The following is an 18,842-nucleotide window of genomic DNA, read 5'->3' as shown; positions in this document are numbered from 1 at the left end:
CCAGCGTATGCAGTTTCTTGCGTCTCCATGATCTTTATCTTAATGTCTACCTCTGCGTGTACACAGTCCCTAGGTGTTCATATACCACTCTATGCTGGGCTTCGAACCACCCCTAGTGTTGGCCAATTGGTGTGGAACATTTAATTCTATTGTACAAACATTTGTGTAGAACACCTTTGTCGATTAGTCAATCACCCAAGGCTCTACTGGAAATGTCTTCAAAGTCCTGCAGGAAGATTGTGCAATTAGTCATATGGCTTCCTGTACAAGTGCCATCAGAATCATTTGGCAGAACGTTCCACCACTAAAACTTTCACACAAGATCCGGCAAGAAGGATGCTGTCTTTCACATCCTTGATGTTCAGCTACTCCGCACCCACATACACCATCCTGGAAGCAGTTAAGGTGCGGATGAAAATGCCACACATCTCCTTCTGGAATGAACACTTGCCAAGAAGGTCTGGAAAGAGATGCAATAATCTTTGTCGTGGTTCATCATAAACAACTGGGTAACACAGAACTCAGTACAGCATAGACTAGTCTCAGAAACGCATACAAATATTTACATTTGTAATTTACCCGTGTAAAAATAGGGCATGACATTATTCAAGGAACACTTGTAGTCTGAATACTTTAAGCAGTGAAGCATGAAACCATATAAAGAAAATTACACATCCAGTACAGTACAGGATTTTACACATGAGCTTTAAAGCTGGCACACAGAAAACTTTGAATTCTTTCGTTCCATTCTGAATCCAAATGAATTATGTCACCCAGTTCCCTAAGCAGTTGGTGTTAAGTCCAGAATCTCAGGATTTTGTCTAAATTATGGTGCCATCTCATTAATGTCAAGTGACCATGGTGGTTTACAGATATAAGATAAACAAGCTGAGCATTTGCATTTAGTAATCTTTTAATATCAATTATCTTTTAAAATGACTCCTCAATTAACACCGAAGTGCACGCAGATGTTGACCGTGACCTCCAGATGTATCTTTACGACAGAGAAACCAAGCATAGACTAGTTTAAGCCCAACACTTGTGCTAGGTCTGCTAAGGCCTGTTGGATCTTGTGGTTGCCAACCATTCACCTTCCCATTCTGACCTTTCTGTCTTGGGTCTCCTCCATTGCTAGAGTAAGGCTATATGAAATCTGGAGGAACAGCACTTCATTTTCCACTTGGATAGCTTACAATCAAATGGTACGAACATTGAATTCTTCCATTATTGGTTTACTCCTCTCCATTTCTCACACTATCCCACCCCTTTCCCCACCCCCTTTCACTTTATGCATGCCCTTTGGCTTGACATTTCACTCCTTATCTGACACACCTTGGTCTATTTTTTTTTCTCAAGCCTTTGTCACATACTTCACCCACTTACCTATCAAGCCCGTCACCTATACCCATCTATCACTTGCCAGGCTTTGTCGTGCCCCCACTTCTTTTCCAGCTTTCTCCCCCCACTACAATCAGTCTGAAAGGGACTCATCTGCCCATTCCTTCTCTAAAGGTTCATTGAAAATGTTACAGATTTACAGTAATTGTGAATAGATTACCAGTGTATGTTCAGAGAGAAATTAGTGTTATTGTTTAGCATAACACATCACAAATCAAAGCCATTCTGTCTATTGAACTTGAACTATTCAAATAGCCCCACTTGGGTGCAGCAGTAGAGTTGCTGCCTTACGGTGCCAGAGACCCTGGTTCAATGCCGACTATGGGTCTGCACGAAGTTTGCACGTTCTCGTGACAGCATGGGTTTTCTCTGGGTGCTCCAAATTGGCAATTGTACTTCAAATATTGAACGTAAATTGCAAAACTCAAAACGCAAACCAAAGGATGTTTTAACCTAACATTTAATTACAGAATACGCGTTTGCCTAATATTTAATCAACTAATTCCCACATTGTAAATCAACTCCTGTATACTGTCCCAATTGGCTGAATTGGTTTATTTCTTTAGAACATAGAAAAACTAGAACAGTACAATGATTCCAAATTAAACATCTCTTCTGCCTGCATTTGAGCCATATCTCTCCAACCCCTACATATTCATGAACTATTACGTGCCTTAAAACCACCTCCATCGGGCCGGCGCCAAAACACTCCATTGCGGGGATCCTCAACGACTTCCGCCCAGTTGCACTTACTCCCATCATCACCAAGTGCTTCGAGAGGCTGGTCCTGGCACACCTCAAAGGCTGCCTACCTCCCACACTGGACCCCTATCAGTTCGCCTACCGCAAGAACAGGAGTACGGAGGATGTCATCTCGACGGCACTTCACTTCGCCCTCTCCCACCTCGACAACAGAGACACCTACGTGAAAATGCTGTTCATCGATTATAGCTCAGCATTTAACACCATTATCCCCTCAAAACTGATCACCAAACTCAGCAACCTGGGCATCGACCCCTCCCTCTGCAACTGGATACTGGACTTTCTAACCAACAGACCCGTCTGTTAGGTTAGACAAGCACACCTCTTCAACCCTCACCCTGAACACCGGCGTTCCACAGGGCTGTGTGCTGAGCCCCCTCTTCTACTCCCTCTTCACCTACGACTGCACACCTGTACATGGTACCAACACCATCATCAAATATGCAGATGATACAACGGTGATTGACCTCATCAGCAACAACGATGAGTCGGCCTATAGGGAGGTCCAGCTCCTAGCAGCATGGTGCGCTGACAACAACCTGGACCTTAACTCCAAGAAGACCAAGGAGCTCATTGTGGACTTCAGAAGGTCTAGGGGCGGCACGCACACCCCCATCCACATTAACGGGACGGAGGTGGAACGTGTCTCCAGCTTCAGGTTTCTGGTCGTCAACATCTCCGATGACTTCTCTTGGACCCACAATACCTCAACACTGGTCAAGAAGGCTCACCAGAGTCTCTTCTTCCTGAGGAGACTAAAGAAGGTCCATCTGTCTCCCCAGATTCTGGTGAACTTCTACCGCTGCACCATCAAGAGCATCCTTACAAACTGTGTCACAGTATGGTATGGCAACTGCTCTGTCTCCGACCGGAAAGCACTGCAGAGGGTGGTGAAAATTGCCCAACACATCACCGGTTCCTCACTCCCCTCCATTGAGTCTGTCCAAAGCAAGCGATGGCTGCGAATGGCGCGCAACATCGTCAAGGACTGCTCTCACCCCAGCCATAGTCTGTTTACCCTCCTCCCATCCGGGAGGCGCTACAGGTCTCTCCGTTGCCGGACCAGCTTCTTCCCTGCGGCTGTTACATTACTTAACTCTGCACCTTGGTGATTGCCAGTCACCCACCCCGGATACTCCTTCCCCCAGAAAAATTGCACTACTACTACTGTATGTACGTATATATATTTATTGCTCATTATTCGATGTTCGCTCTTCTGGGGAGATGCTAACCGCATTTCGTTGTCTCTGTACTGTACACTGCACAATGACAATAAAGATTGAATCTGAATCTGAACTATTAAAAACTTATTAAAAGCCGCCTACCTATCATATGTGCTTCCACCACCACCTCAGGAATGCGTTCCAGACAGCCACAAACTTGCCCCGCATGACTCCTTTAAATTTCCCCTTCTGATCTTAAAGCTATGTCCTCTATTCTTTGACATTTCCTCCCCGAGGAAAAAGGTTCTGACTGTCTACCCTATCTTTGCCTCTCATAATTGTATAAACTTCTATCAGGTTACCCCTAAAGGTTACATTTTAATAAAGGTTTTAGGATTTCAGATTGTTCTATTTTGCCAACTTCCAAATAGCAGGTCCAATCTGGAATATGGGGAAATTTGACAGTCTATGTTAAATAGAAGTAAAGCAGATATTGATTTCCCCACTTAGATATATAATCCATTACATGGTCTGTAAAAAAGATATAACCATGTCTGTATACATTACTTTAAATAACAGTATTTTCAAAAACCTCCATTTTATTTGAACAGAATAAAATACAGTGCGGCTGCGCATTCTGTTACAGCAACAACCAGTCTTCCATTAACAGTGTTTCTTATGTAACAAATAGTCTTAAACAAAATGGTTTTCAATCTCTCTCTGCCAGAGCAACCAGATGTACATCAATTTCAGAGTCTGTAAGAATCCTGAAAGATAAAATGGTCAGAATGAATGAAGACTTGAATGCTTAAGCATATTTTCACTAACAAAAATTCATAGTTAAAATGCAGATCTAGATTTAGTCTTATAAACTTCAGAGTAAAATTAAAATGTACTTCCAGAATTAAAACTGACGAGAACTGCAGAAAAAGCTGGCAAGAGTGCAGAGAAGACTTGAGAGGATGTCGCCTGGGCCTGAGCTATATAGTCGTTAAGCAGGCTAGATTTGTTTCCTTGGAGCACAGGGAGGTCTTAAGGAATAGGATTGGAATTAGGCCATTTGTCCCATCGTCTACTCTGCTATTCAATTACAGCTGATCTATCTCTCCCTCCTAACCCCATTCTCCCATCCTCTCCCCATAACTTTCTGCCACCTGTTCTAATCAAGAATAAGATGATGGTTTTATGGTTGTAAGTTGATGGAGCTGAGGAATGATCTTATAGAAGTGTATAAAATCATGCAGGGAATATGGTAAATACACAGACTTTTACCTTAGGTAGGTGTAGTAGCCATTTAGCTTAACTATAACCAGTTACCTTTAAATTTTATCTGCCTGTAATTAATTGGGTGGGATTTATATGCAGTCTGAGGCATGTTTGCGGCTGGGATTCTCGCACAAACTCCCAAGGAGTTTAGTTTAGTTTGAAGAAGATCGGGGAAGAGACATAGTTTTTGACCATGCACGAGCATGACCACGAGTATGATTGAAATGGACGTATACAAGAAGAAGCTTGTATAGAAACATAGAAATTAGGTGCAGGAGTAGGCCATTCGGCCCTTCGAGCCTGCACCGCCATTTAATATGATCATGGCTGATCATCCAACTCATTATCCTGTACCTGCCTTCTCTCCACACCCCCCGATCCCCTTAGCCACAAGGGCCACATCTAACTCCCTCTTAAATATAGCCAATGAACTGGCCTCAACTACCTTCTGTGGCAGAGAGTTCCAGGGATTCACCACTCTCTGTGTGAGTGAATTATCTTTCTATTTGTACTACTACAATAAGGAAACTATTAATCAGGATTGCTCCCTGGAAGGACTCTATCCCCTACTCCCAATTCCCCCGTCTATGCCGCATCTGCATCCAGGATGAGGTGTTCCAAACCAGGAAACGTGGGTTCCCCTCCTCTATAGATGAGGCTCTCACCAACGTCTCCTCTATATCCTGCAGCTCCGCTCTCACTCCCCATCCCACTAATCGGAACAAGGACAGAGTCCCCCTTCACACTGGTCGAGAAAAACAAAACTTAATATTGAGTCTACAACTGTCTGGGGAAGAACATGAATCGCATGTTCAGTGGTATCAGAAGAGAACTAGGTTTTTCCTCGGTTTCATGGAAGTTCCTCCGTCTAAAGTTTCAAAGCTTTTCTTCTACATCTCCAAAAACATAACTGATCTCTGCAAGATGTGTAGGTATTTGTACCTCATTGTACTTGAGTTTATAATAACTTGACTACGAACATAATGCTGTAAAACTCGGTTAATCCGCTGTTTGACTGTTTGGAAATCATAGTATTTGGCATCTGTCTGCCACACTCCCTTCCCACTCACCTCAGTTCCCTTGCTCCCTTTTAACTTACCAGATTCCCTGAATTTACCCGAATCATATGATGCATTTCCATTTTGCTTCTCATTGAAAAAGTAGTCTAAAAGAAGGTATTACTAGAAATAAGATCTAACTGTCCAGAAAATCTGTCAATCTAACTTAATGATTGCTGGAGTTTAACTCTAGCCCTGCCAGTTAGGCACTCAACCTCAGCAATGAATTCCAAGTGCATCCACCTTACTAATTCAATTAGATGGGTCAAATCAACTAAGGAGATATCAGTAAGAATTTTTACCTTTCTATGCGAGGCATTCTTCAGCCTCCAAGTAGAATTACCAGATGGCACAATTTGCGAACATATTTTTTGAATGGACAAAGGACATTTATTATCATATACACCAATTGGTGTAGTGAAATTTGACTTGCCGTGATTTTACGAGGAATTGAATGAGTGATTTTACGAGGAATTGTGCTGATTCTTGGTGGTCATTTCATGTGACAAACTAATAGCCTTGCTTTGGACAGGATTCAAACCCAGTTTCTGCATGATTAGCATTTTAACAATGTGCAACTCGGTTTTTATATAATTATCGTTTTTTTTTAATAAAGATGACATATGCACACATTTTAAACCGATTCACCTCTGTTAAAAGGTTATTTAAAGTTACCTATATGAAAGACAAAAATCAATTATAAAATGCAAAGTGCGGAATTTATATCCCCATTTTGTCAATGCAAGAATGCAAAGTTTTGAGACAGCTTATTTTTAAATATTTGTAAAACCGATAGCAGCCAGAACTCCAGAGAAGATATTTTAGATTCCAAATTTGTAAAAAATCAACAGGCATCGGTAGTTCAAGCTAATACGTTCGAAATCAGGGGTCGGCAACCAACGGCCCCTGGGCCGAATGCGGCCCGTAACCCGAAATCACCCGGCCCGCAGGCGGATTTTTTCCCCCCGTAATCATCCGGCCCGCCGGAGCGCCGAGCTCTGACTGTACCGCATCCTGCACAAAGCAGCCGCGCACCTTCTGTGAACACATTTAAGAAAGAACTGCAGATGCTGGAAAAATCGAAGCTAGACAAAAATGCTGGAGAAACTCAGCCAGTGAGATAATGCTGAGTTTCTCCAGCATTTTTGTCCACCTTCTGTGAACACGTGATTGATGCCTGCCATCCGGGCAGGATCCATGTGTACACGTGATGGATGAGGCCCGCCATCCACTCACAGACATGTGTCCTGGCCCCTTTGCAGAATAAGGTTGCCGACCCCTGTTCTAGATAATAGTAGCAATCATGTGCAAAACTAGAAAGTTCAGATTATTCTTTGTTTACATAGCAACGCAATGGGAAGAGACTGTGCAGAAGCAGGCTGTTACCAAACTGGGTAGCACAGTGATACAGTTGGTAGGAGGTCATAAAAAATGGAGGGCGAGATCAAAGGTTAACAAACCACAAGGATGAGAAATTCATGACTACGTGCGTGACAGTCATGTAGCTTGTAGAGCTGCTACCTCAGAGTGCCAGAGACCTGGGTTTGATCCTGACCTCGGGTGTTGTGTGCGTGGAAATTGCATGTTCTCCCAGTGGGGTGTCCTATGGGTGCTCCAGTTTCCTTCAACATCCCAAAGACGTGCAGGTTTATAGGTTAATTGCCCTCTATAAAATTGTAAAAGTGTATAGGGAATTGGTGAGAAAGTGGGATAACAGAACTAGTGTGTGATCGATAATCAGCATGGACTTGGTGGGCCGAAGGGCCTGTTTCCATGCTGTATCTTTCAATCAAAAGAAAAACTGGCAATCCATGGCAAGGTACTTTGTCCAACATTCATACAAAACCTTTAACCTCAAATACTAAACAAATAAATGAAGGAAAACAAATTATTTAGAAACAAAAAATTATCACTAATTAGTACATTATCACTAGACAATACATTTAACATTTTTTTAATTTTTGAATAGCACTTGCTTTATCAATTGAAAAGGCTTAATTTACCTAAATTTCGGGTTATCCACTGTAACCACTCCTACTTCAATTTCACTAGGTTTGAAGTCAATGGAAAGTACTGTGGACAGACAAGTTATTGCTGTCTACAAAAGAGAAAATGGATGAACAAAATAAACGCATGTTAATTTATGGTTCATTACATTTCAATTGAAACAATCTAACACAACATTAAAAATAAACCCATGTTGATTAGTGTTAAGTCTTTGCACTTTCTTACCTCGACAGTTTGGTTATAAACCCAGTCAAGTTTCTTCTTAATTTTCTTTTCCAAGAAGCTTGTGGCTTCTGTCTGTTTTACTCCTGCAGCAGTGGCCTTGAAACCACAGTAATAACCAGCGGGATCACACTTGTAAACCTGAGCACCAAGCCCTTCATCCACACCGACCAGAATCATACCTATAAAAGAAAGCAGAGAACTGTCAAAGTCAAAAAAGTATTTGATACAAAGAATTTTTAAAAAGCATTTCACAGAATCGCAAAACCTGTAGCTCTGGAGTCAGCGGTCTGATCTGTTATGTCCATGATGGCTTATTGAAAGTGTTGTTGCACCTAAGTCCCAAACATTTACTTTGTCTCAGAACTTTGCAAGTTCCTCAACATTAAACCTCTGTTCAGGTCCTCTTTAATTGTATTTTAATAGTATTTTCTCGTAAGTTTTCAAGTTGTTTTAAGAAATGGTTTCTATTCTGATTACAAAGAAAAGCGTGATCAACAAGAACCTGAGAGCAAGACTAAATATTTGAATTCCAGAAGTAAGAAAGAAAACATCAATACAGTTAAAAATGTTAATAGATTCTTACTCAAATTCTGCAGATATCATCCTTTCAATGCAAGAGTGTTTGAATTAATGAAAAACGCTGCCTACATGAGCATACATAGGTATTGGTTAACAGTGACAACATTATGATATTAAACTCCTCAACCTTGCTCTCTGCCAGAATTGAGATGTGCACAAATGTAGATGGGCCACTACAGAGTGACGAAAAATGGAAGTTCTGACCAAATATTTGTCCTTCAACTAACATTACTTAATTGCTGCATACAATAGGTGCAGGAGTAGGCCATTCGGCCCTTTGAACCAGCACCGCCATTCAATGTGATCATGGCTGATCATCCACAATCAGAACCCCGTTCCTACCTTCTCCCCATATACCCTGACTCTGCTATCTTTAAGAGCCCTATTTAGCTCTCTCTTGAAAGTATCCAGAGAACCGGCCTCCACCGCCCTCTGAGGCAGATAATTCCACAGACTCACAACTCTCTGTGTGAAAAAGTGTTTCCTCATCTCCGTTCTAAATGGCCGAGCCCTTATTCTTAAACTGTGGCCCTTGGTTCTGGACTCCCTCAACATCGGGGACATGTTTCCTGCCTCTAGCGTGTCCAAACCCTTAATAATCTTATATGTTTCAATAAGATACCCTCTCATCCTTCTAAATTCCAGAGTATACAAGCCCAGTCGCTCCATTCTCTCAGCATATGACAGTCACGCCATCCGGGAATTAACCTTGTGAACCTACGCTGCACTCCCTCAATAGCAAGAATGTCCTTCCTCAAATTTGGAGACCAAAACCGCACACAATATTCCAGGTGTGGTCTCACTAGGGCCCTGTACAACTGCAGAAGAATCTCTTTGCTCCTTAACTCAACTCCTCTTATTATGAAGGCCAACATGCCATTCGCTTTCTTCACTGCCTGCATGCTTACTTTCATTGACTGACGAACAAGGACCCCCAGATCCTATTGTACTTCCCCTTTTCCCAATTTGACACCATTTAGATAGTAATCTGCCTTCCTGTTTTTGCTACCAAAGTGGATAACCTCACATTTACCCACATTAAACTGCATCTGCCCACTCACCCAACCTGTCCAAGTCCCCCTGCATTCTCATAGCATCCTCCTCACAGTTCACAGTGCCACCCAGCTTTGTCATCTGCAAATGTGCTAATGTTACTTTGAATCCCATCATCTAAATCATTGATGTACATTTTAAATAGCTGCGATCCCAGCACTGAGCGTAGCCCACTAGTCACTGCCTGCCATTCTGGAAGGGACCTGTTGATCCCTACTCTTTGTTTCCAGTTTACAACCAATTTTCTATCCATGTCAGCACTCCACCCCCAATATGCCCTATGTGCCCTAATTTTGCCCACTAATCTCCTATGTGGGACCTTATCAAATGTTTTCTGAAAGTCCAGGTACACTACACCCACTGGCTCTCCCATGTCCATTTTCCTAGTTACACCCTTAAAAAAATCCCAGAAGATTAGTCAATCATGATTTCCCCTTCGTAAATCCATGCTGACTCGGACCGATCCTGTTACTGCTATCCAAATGTGCCATTATTTCCTCTTTTATGATCGACTCCAGCATCTTCCCCACCGATGTCAGGTTAACTGGTCTATAATCCCGTTTTCTCTTTCCCGCCTTTCTTAAAAAGTGGGATAACATTAGCTACACTCCAATCCACAGGAACTGATCCTGAATCTATAGAACATTGGAAAATTATCACCAATGCGTCCACGATTTCTAGAGCTACATCCTCAAGTACCCTGGGATGCAGATACAAATTGGCTGGTGTATTTCCATATGCTACACGACTAATTAGTCTTCAAACGTTATGCCTTGCACAAATGGAAAATTACCAAATACCAAATGTAATGATTGGTCAATTTGCTTTTCAGCAAATAAATTGGAAAGTAACCGATACATCAAAGCATGATTATGACTAACATAGAAACATAGAAAATAGGTGTAGGAGGAGGCCATTTGGCCCTTCGAGCCAGCACCGCCATTCATTGTGATCATGGCTGATCATCCACATATGCAATTTACATAATACAATCTGAAGCATTAACCTAATGTTGCATAATTCTTACAACATAAAATAGCTGCTTACAGCATCCCAGAGGTCGCATTTCAGCATTCTGCGTATATACTTGGGAAATGTCTGCCATCCGCTTGCACAGCATGTCTACTGGGATATCGTAACCATACTTGTATTTCCAATTTGCTGCTTCATAACGAGCTCGCTGAACTTGAGACATGCTATCTGCTGTAGACGAATAAGAAAAAATAGGGTTGCTTAGAGATATAGCAGAGAAACAGGCTCTTCGCGCTCCCCCTCCCCCACGACTATCGATCACCCGTTCACACTGGTTCTGTGTTATCCCATTTTCTCAACCACTCCTTATACACTAGGGGCAATTTACAGAGGCCAATAAGTTCAGGTAATAAAGCATTATTTTATCTCAACTATTTTCAAAAATATATGGGATCAAATTGTCAAAATTCAGAATATTAGATCAAACAATTGAGACACAAGAGAGGAAACAATTATATCAAATACCCATGTTAGGTGATTCTAAATACACCAATGGACCAGAAAGAAATACCATTCTGGATTTACATTATCTCAGTCTGCAATATTTGGAATCTCTTCTTAACTATGCTTATCTTTATCAATTGTTGATTGGAACAAATGAACTACAACAGTAACAAATGATTAAAATCAGGAATTATTCAAATTTGAGTTATAAAATAATTATTTTAACAAATCCATTAATAAATCATCTAGGGGATGGATTCTCAATCTGTAAGGAGTAATTTTTTTTCAGGAAGTTTATTACCTGTCATTCCTGTCATAACACATCCTATATTTTCAGTTATTCTGAAAAGATGAGTGACCGTGTTGGCATCCAAAAGCTTATCCTGAAAAACAGAAAATCAAGCAGTTTTAATTAATTGAAAGATACAGCTTGGAAACAGACCCTTCAGCCACTGAGTCCAGGCAGACTATACACTCCTTACACAATTTACAGAGTGTCCACTGCCCAGTAATCCACTGCCCAGTAATCTCATATGTGGAACCTTGACAAAGGCTTTCTGAAAGTCCAGGTACACTACATCCACTGGCTCTCCCTTGTCCATTTTCCTAGTTACGTCCTCAAAAAATTCCAGAAGATTAGTCAAGCATGAATTCCCCTTCGTAAATCCATGCTGACTCAGATCGATCCTGTTACTGCTATCCAAATGTGCCGCTATTTCATCTTTTATAATTGACTTCAGCATCTTCCCCACCACTGATGTCAGGTTAACTGGTCTATAATTCCCCGTTTTCTCTCTCCCTCCTTTCTTAAAAAGTGGGATAACATTAGCTACCCTCCAATCCACAGGAACTGATCCTGAATCTGTAGAACAATGGAAAATGATCACTAATGCGTCCACGATTTCTAGAGCCGCTTCCCCAAGTACCCTGAGTACCATCAGGCCCTGGGGATTTATCAGCCTTCAGTCCCATCAGTCTATCGAACACCATTTCCTAAGTGAATTTCCTTCAGTCCTTCCGTCATCCTAGGTCCTCTGGCCACTAGTACATCTGGGAGATTGTTTGTGTCTTCCTTAGTGAAGACAGGTCCAAAGTACCTGTTCAACTCGTCTGCCATTTTCTTGTTCCCCATAATAAATTCACCTGTTTCTGTCTTCAAGGGACCCACATTTGTCTTAACTAATTTTTTCCTCGTCACATACTTAAAGAAGCTTTCACTATCCTCCTTTATATTCTTGGCCAGCTTGCCTTCGTACCTCATCTTTTCTCCCCCTATTGCATTTTTATTTACCTTCTGTTGCTCTTTAAAAGTTTCCCAATCCTCTGGCTTCCTGCTCATCTTTGCTATGTTATATTTCTTCTCTTTTATTTTAACATTTTCCTTGACTTCCCTTGTCAGCCACGGTCACCTCTTACTCCCTAGAATCTTTCTTCCTTTTTGGAATGAACTGATCCTGCACCTTCTCTATTGTTCCTAGAAATACCTGCCATTGTTGTTCCACTGTCATCCCTGCTAGGGTCTCTATCCAGTCAACTTTGGCCAGCTCCTCCCTCATGCCTCCATAGTCCCTTTTGCTCAACTGTAATGCTGATGACATTTCCGATTTTCCCTTCTCTCTCTCAAATTGTAGATTCAAACATCATATTATGGTCACTAACTCCTAATGGCCCCCTTACCATGAGTTCCCTTATCAAATACGGTTCATTACACAACACTAAATCCAGAATTGCCTTCTCCCGCATTCTCACCGTGCAAAGACCCAAGAGTACAAAATTCTGCTGCCCATGTCCTTTCTTACACCAAGTCCCTTTCACCCATCACCCCTCTGCTTTCTGACCAGTACTGGTACTTGGTTAAATAATACCACGATATTTAAAACTTCCAAATCACCCTCCCTGTGACATCCACGCCACAGGGTTGGAAACTGGAAGTATCCTGAGCTAATTCTGCTATCACCATCATCTAGTGTGACAAGTGATGGCTCCCACTGATTGTTTCGAGGGATATTGTCCAAACGTGGGCAAATGGGATTAATTTAGATGGAGTATCTTGGTCGGCATGGACGAGTAGGGCTGAAGGGCCCGTTTCCTTGCTGTATAACTGACTCCACACTCACCGGTACTTTCTTTTGTGTGACTATGACAGCGCAGTCCTTGCCACGGACGGCGACTGATGTGAGCCCGCCCTGGTTGATAGCTTTGAAAGCGTATTCTGCAAGACAAAAACACAGGTTATCCTGGGCACGGAGGACATGTAAATCCGACCCCAGAGCACGGCGCCTCGCTGCTAACCCAGTAAATTGCAATACAACCGGCCTGGAGTCCCGGGGCCTAAACTGAGCCCGAGCTGAGCTGAGCCGGGAAGTCCAGACTTGGGATCGGCCCTGGGTTAATACAGGAACCTCGGGGCCTGGGCGGAGCAGAGTCCTGGATCCCGGGCCTGAGGTGAGCAGCGAGTCTCCGGCGTCTGGGCCGCGCAGAGAGTAGCCGGGCCCTGGACTGAGCAGAGAGCTGAGGCCGGGGCCTGGCATGACTGAGCACACGGAGATAGGCCCCACCGACTGGGCCCAGGGATCCCGTCCCTCACTCACCGACTTGGTAGAGCCGTCCCTCCGGGGAGAAGATGGTGATGTGACGGTCGAAGCCGGCGCTCGATCCCCGCGACATCTTCAGCAAGAAGCCGAGTCGAGCAACAACATGCACGGCGGCGGAACTGACCCGGCAGCGGCAGATCGGCTGCACCGGATACACTCGCTGATTGATGGCTCAGCCCAACCTCCAGGAGAAGGAAGGAACTGCAAATGCTGGATTACACTGAGGATAGACACAAAATGCTGGAGTAACAGCGGGCCAGGCAGCATCTCTGGAGGAAAGGAATAGATAACGTTTCGGGTCGAGACCCTTCTTCAGGTCTGAGAATCACGGGGGAGGGAAACGAGAGATACGAAAAGGTACATAGAACAAATATGTGGCCCTTCGTAGACGACGATAACATGCTAAATGTAAGCAAAAGGACAAATCAAAGGCAGCAACGACGATCAAGGAAAGTTGCAGCCCACAATAGTTCATTTTCGGTTGTAGAGAAGGTGATATAGCGAGTGACACAGTTAATAAACTCAGCAGTGAGCCTCGTACGATGACGAGGGTGGGGGAGGGACTGAGAGAGATGGGGATTCAGGGGCAACTTGAAATTAGAGAGATCAAAATCACACCACTGGGTTGTAAGCTGCCCAAGCGAAATATGAGGTGCACCAGTGCCTTGCTAATTAAGCGAACTGGTTCTTTGGTGAACATTGTCACTTCATGACAATGTTCACCAATAGTGACAGAAAGTGCTGCGTGAAGTCAAGTACAGGGTAATGGAGAATGTGCTTTCCAAATAATGAAAGAAAAAATCTGGACCATGTCCAACTAGTTTCCAACCCCAGGTTCAGGTTTAATGTAAACATACCTTAAGATGTTTTAAAATGAAAATTAGATCTTCAGCCTAACTTATCTCACCTGCAGTTTGGTTATTTTTCTTTCAAACGCAATAATATTCCACTTGGGTAACTTGCACTCCAACAGTATGAAGATCTCCAATTTTAGGTAACCTCTCTCCCACGTTTCTCCCCTCTCTTCCCTGTGCACCGATCCCACAATCTCTAACCATGCCCCCTTCCACCTACATCCCTTCCTCGGCCCAAGACAATAAAAACCTGCCTTGCTTGTATCCACTTACTTGCCAGATTTGTGTCCTGCCCTCACCTCTTTTCTCGTGTTCTCTCCCCTTTTCCAGTGTTCACTCCCCTACTACAATCAGTCTGAAGAAGGATTCCAATCTGAAACATCACTAATCCATGTCCACCAGAGATGCTGCCTGACCCATTGAGTTATTCAAGCACTTTGTTGTTTTTTTGTAGATCTGCAGTTCCTTGTATATCCACAGGAATGTGTATGTTCGCTGATGCTATGCCCACCTCTTCCAGACTGACCATGATGCTTATTGACACTATCCCATTTTCCAACATTGGGCCTGCGTCCTTCTACACCTTTCCTGTCTAAGTACCTGGTCAAACATCTTTGAAATATTATATTGGCCCCACTACCTAGTCTGGAAGCATGGTTTAAAAAAAAAAGCTAGCCCTCAGATTTCCATGTTAGATCTTGAAACTAGACCTTAGTGATACAGCATGGAAACATGACAATCAATCACCCCATCAAACTAGTTCAGTGTGGTCCCATTTATTCATCCACTACCATACACATTTGAGGCAATTTGGCACATTGTGGGCGTCTTTGGAATGTGGGAAGATACTGGAGCACCTAGAGGAAACTCAGTCACAGGAAAATATGCAAAGTCCACACAGATAGCACCTTCTTCTTCTTGCATTTGAGGCAGCAGAGGTTATGTAACGCCCTCCAGGCGCTGTAGCCAGTTCATTCAATGTGCTATTGTCGAGCGCCGTGAGATCTACTCCTCCACCAGGAATGACATGCTGCGCTGTTTGCTGGTCTGCTCCACACACGCAGGCTACTGATGAAAGCAGCCCCTAGTGATGCATATTGGTGTTGAACCGGCTGACCCCTGTACGGAGCTGGTTCAGGGCAACCCACTCTTTGCGGGGCAGGTCCGAGCTGGGCGGGGGAAGGGGCGACGAGATGACAGGCGTTGAGGTCCCAGTTACTGTGAGTCCTGGGCGAGGTGGTGCAAAGGATGTTTTGCGTCCAATGGGGACTTTCACACCAGCCTGTGAGTGAAGTACTCTCTGCGAAGCTTAGCGGATGAAATACCTGCGATAGCACCTGAGGTTAGGATTGAACCCAGGTCTCTAGCACTGTGAGGTAGCAGCTATACCAACTGCGCCACTGTGCCAGCAACTTCTTCAAACTGCCACTAACTTCTTTCCTGATCTTAAGCCTATGCCCACTAGTTCTAGACTTCTCTGCTCTGGGAAAAAGTTCTTACTATCTGTCCTATCTATGCTTATAATTTTATAAACCTATATACGGTCACCCCTCAGCCTCCTAAATTCCAGTGAGAATAAACACAGCTTGCAAAGTGGTTAGGTGGAGAAAATCTTGACCAAGCATCTGTCAAAAAAATGGACTAGTGGCAATTTGCAGTAATCCAAAATTGGCACAGTGATATCCATGACCCAAATAATAAATGTGCCCACACCATACTGGGAACCACAGACTTGTGAGGCTGGCCTCAGTGGTGGGAATGTCACTGGAGGGGATACTGAGAGGCAGGATCAATGTGTATTTGGAAAGGCAAAGGTTGATTAGGGATAGACACCAGGGCATTGTGTAATTTTAATTGATTTTTTTGAAAAATGACTAAAATGATTTTCGTGAGTTGAGTAGTAGACACGTTTACGTTGCCTTTAGCAAGGTTTTTGATAAAATCCTGCACTGAAGGCTTGTCTAGAAGTTAGATGCTGGTCAATTGGATAGACCATTGGCTTGGAAGAAGATGTTATGCTGGGCTAACGGTTGCAGGGTCATGCAAGATGCTAACATTCTCTGTTTAGAAAAATAAATCAACTATGATTTATTATGCAAAGTACGGAGTTTTACCAGAAGTGGATAATAACATTAGCTAATCTAGGTAAAAATACTCCAACTAACCCATGCTTAATAAGAAAATTATTCTATTTTTACAAAGCACTCTCTCAGTTTTGGAGTATACACTTTTCAGTATGTGTGTGTAAACTTTAAACTCTTTGTTCATAAAACGGGATGTTGGTTGATTTTATTTTATTAATAAATGTACACAACAGCATATTTTGAACATCGAAACAAATTTGTTTTTTCATATTATTTATGGATCTGGGTGTTAACAAATAGCATTAAAACATCTTTCACTATATTACCTTTTTCAATATCACAACAATCCCAAAATCTGTTGATTTAAATTCAAACACAGATGTATGTGTAACAGTTTATATTCGCTCAATGTATCCGATACTGACCAGATAATTCCCACATAACTGGAAAAAATATAATTTGGTCAGAAGCCTATTTAAAGATCGCGAACATCTAAATTTTCCATCGTTAATGCAAGAATTAACAATATCATGATTGTTACTCAAAATGAAAATACCTTTTTTTTAAAAGAGTGAAACATTTTTGTTACAAAAATCAATTCTTACTTATTATCTCTTAACGTACACATGAACACCAGTTTGAATGCAATTGTTCGAACTGAAGTTACATAATTTATATATTTTACATGCATTACAAGATTATGTAGTACTCTTGGATACAATTTCATTTAATGTTTACATTAGCAAATGTCTTATTTGTGGTTCTAGGTTGTTCCAATGACTGATCAAGAAACAATACAATAAAAAGCTCTGTTTCATCAACCGTATCAACTCATTCCGAGTGATTTGGCAGGCACCACAATGTGCCACTACATTACAGTGCTACTCTCATATTCCTTGAAGAGGCAAATAAGATGAAATTAAAGAAACAAAACACTTCAGGAAGGCTAAAGAAAAAGTTCAAAAAATAATAATTATTTAAAAACAAAAACTACAGCATTCATACACTTATTTTGAGTATAAAATAACAGAGAACAGCAGATCCTGGTTTATACCAAATGCTGGAGTAACTCAGCGGGTCAGGCAGCATCTCTGGAGAACACGGATAGGTAATGGTTCAGGTTGGAACGTCTTTTGAGTCTAAAGAACAGTTCCTAACTGAAACATTCATGTTCTATCCATGTTCTCCAGAGATGCTGCATGACTTGCTAAGTTACTCCAGCATTTTGCATCTCACTTCTTTTCAGTTATGTTTTGAAGGCACAACCATCTACGTGGAACTTCATAGGAGGATCTCTCCACTCCTCTCTCTTCGTATGGTATGTGCCAGGTATTATGTGTTGACTGCATGATTGTATCATACTTTGTTATGACCTACAGTGAAAAATTGTTTTAAAAAAAACAAGTCAATATTGAGACAAAATGAGTATTAAAAATAACAATTAAATATTTTTGGTAGGAAAACGTTTTCCAGTTTTGGTATGACGAAGCTTAAATAATGTCTAATTTCTTAAGCAATATACACTTCATAAAATGTGGTCACAAGAATGTGCTTCATTCAGCAAAGATTTGTTAATTATTATTTGGCCAATAAGCTTCAATGTTTTGTAATTTTCTGTCAGAAGAATTCAAACACATAAGTTTTAAACATTTTGAGCAAAGAGAAACACAACAAAAAAAAGTTAATAGTAAAAATAAATAGCAATATTCAAAAAAATTAAAATAATGGTTGCGTACTCTATTTCAGAAAACCTCTACACTGAAATTACAGGATTTGCAGTCCACACAAAAGGGTTAATTTGGTGTCGATGCAGAAGCAGGTTGGCTAGAATTAAGATCTTGGGAACTACAGAATTTTCATGAGGGTTCTATTGTTAAAATTCAGTTAACAGAACTCCACTATCGTTGCCTACACATTTGGGACGTAAGTGTTTGTGTGGGAAAATTCAAACGTGATGGCAGCTAAGTGAAGAAACGTCAGTCCGCAAATTCCAGTTTTGTGCAACAACTTGAGGTACATAATATTTAGAATTTAACATTTTAGATCACTGATCTTCAATCTAAAATATAAATCTCTTAAAGCAGATTCAAAGATTAAATGTGAGGTTGTTATCTTTTGAATAATAGCTGAAGAAGGGTCTCGGACCCAAAACGTTGCCTATTCCCTTCGCTCCATAGACGCTGCCTCACTCGCTGAGTTTCTCCAGCATTTTTGTCTACCTTGAATAATAGCTAGATAGGTCTCTTATAGATCAGGGGATATGGGGAGAAGGCAGGAACGGCGTACTGATTGGGGATGTTCAGCCATGATCACATTTGAATGG

General features: G+C 41.9%; 2 protein-coding genes across 2 annotated transcripts in view; both read right to left on the bottom strand.

The window, feature by feature from the left end:
• Window positions 1–3,904: 3,904 nt before the first annotated feature.
• Window positions 3,905–13,740, bottom strand: psma6a (proteasome 20S subunit alpha 6a). Its single transcript, XM_055640522.1, has 7 exons — window positions 13,579–13,740; window positions 13,105–13,199; window positions 11,289–11,370; window positions 10,559–10,714; window positions 7,880–8,058; window positions 7,651–7,745; window positions 3,905–4,090 (listed from the first exon to the last, which is right to left on the bottom strand). Exons 1-7 carry the CDS (start codon window positions 13,652–13,654, stop codon window positions 4,033–4,035), a joined length of 741 nt encoding a protein of 246 aa, XP_055496497.1. The 5' UTR covers window positions 13,655–13,740; the 3' UTR covers window positions 3,905–4,032.
• Window positions 13,741–16,712: 2,972 nt separating this feature from the next.
• prorp (protein only RNase P catalytic subunit) overlaps window positions 16,713–18,842 on the bottom strand; it is a 50,145-nt gene continuing 48,015 nt past the window's right edge. Inside the window, exon 7 of the mRNA XM_055640521.1 lies at window positions 16,713–17,892. Coding sequence (XP_055496496.1) covers window positions 17,752–17,892 — 141 coding nt within the window. The 3' untranslated portion in view covers window positions 16,713–17,751. The remainder of the gene's footprint in view (window positions 17,893–18,842) is intronic.

The sequence above is a fragment of the Leucoraja erinacea genome, chromosome 9, assembly GCF_028641065.1.
Source record: "Leucoraja erinacea ecotype New England chromosome 9, Leri_hhj_1, whole genome shotgun sequence".
In the NCBI taxonomy this organism is placed as follows: Eukaryota; Metazoa; Chordata; class Chondrichthyes; order Rajiformes; family Rajidae; genus Leucoraja; species Leucoraja erinaceus.
Note: the sequence above shows the minus strand (reverse complement) of the source record. Positions and strands in the feature narration are given on the sequence as shown.

Excerpts from the sequence above, each read along its gene's own strand:
- psma6a (XM_055640522.1), bottom strand. The coding sequence starts at position 13,654 with ATGTCGCGGGGATCGAGCGCCGGCTTCGACCGTCACATCACCATCTTC. Across the intron at positions 10,715-11,288 it reads TGTTATGACAGGAATGACAG|CAGATAGCATGTCTCAAGTT; the intron begins GTAATAAACTTC and ends ATTCGTCTACAG. Across the intron at positions 8,059-10,558 it reads AATGCGACCTCTGGGATGCT|GTATGATTCTGGTCGGTGTG; the intron begins GTAAGCAGCTAT and ends TTTCTTTTATAG.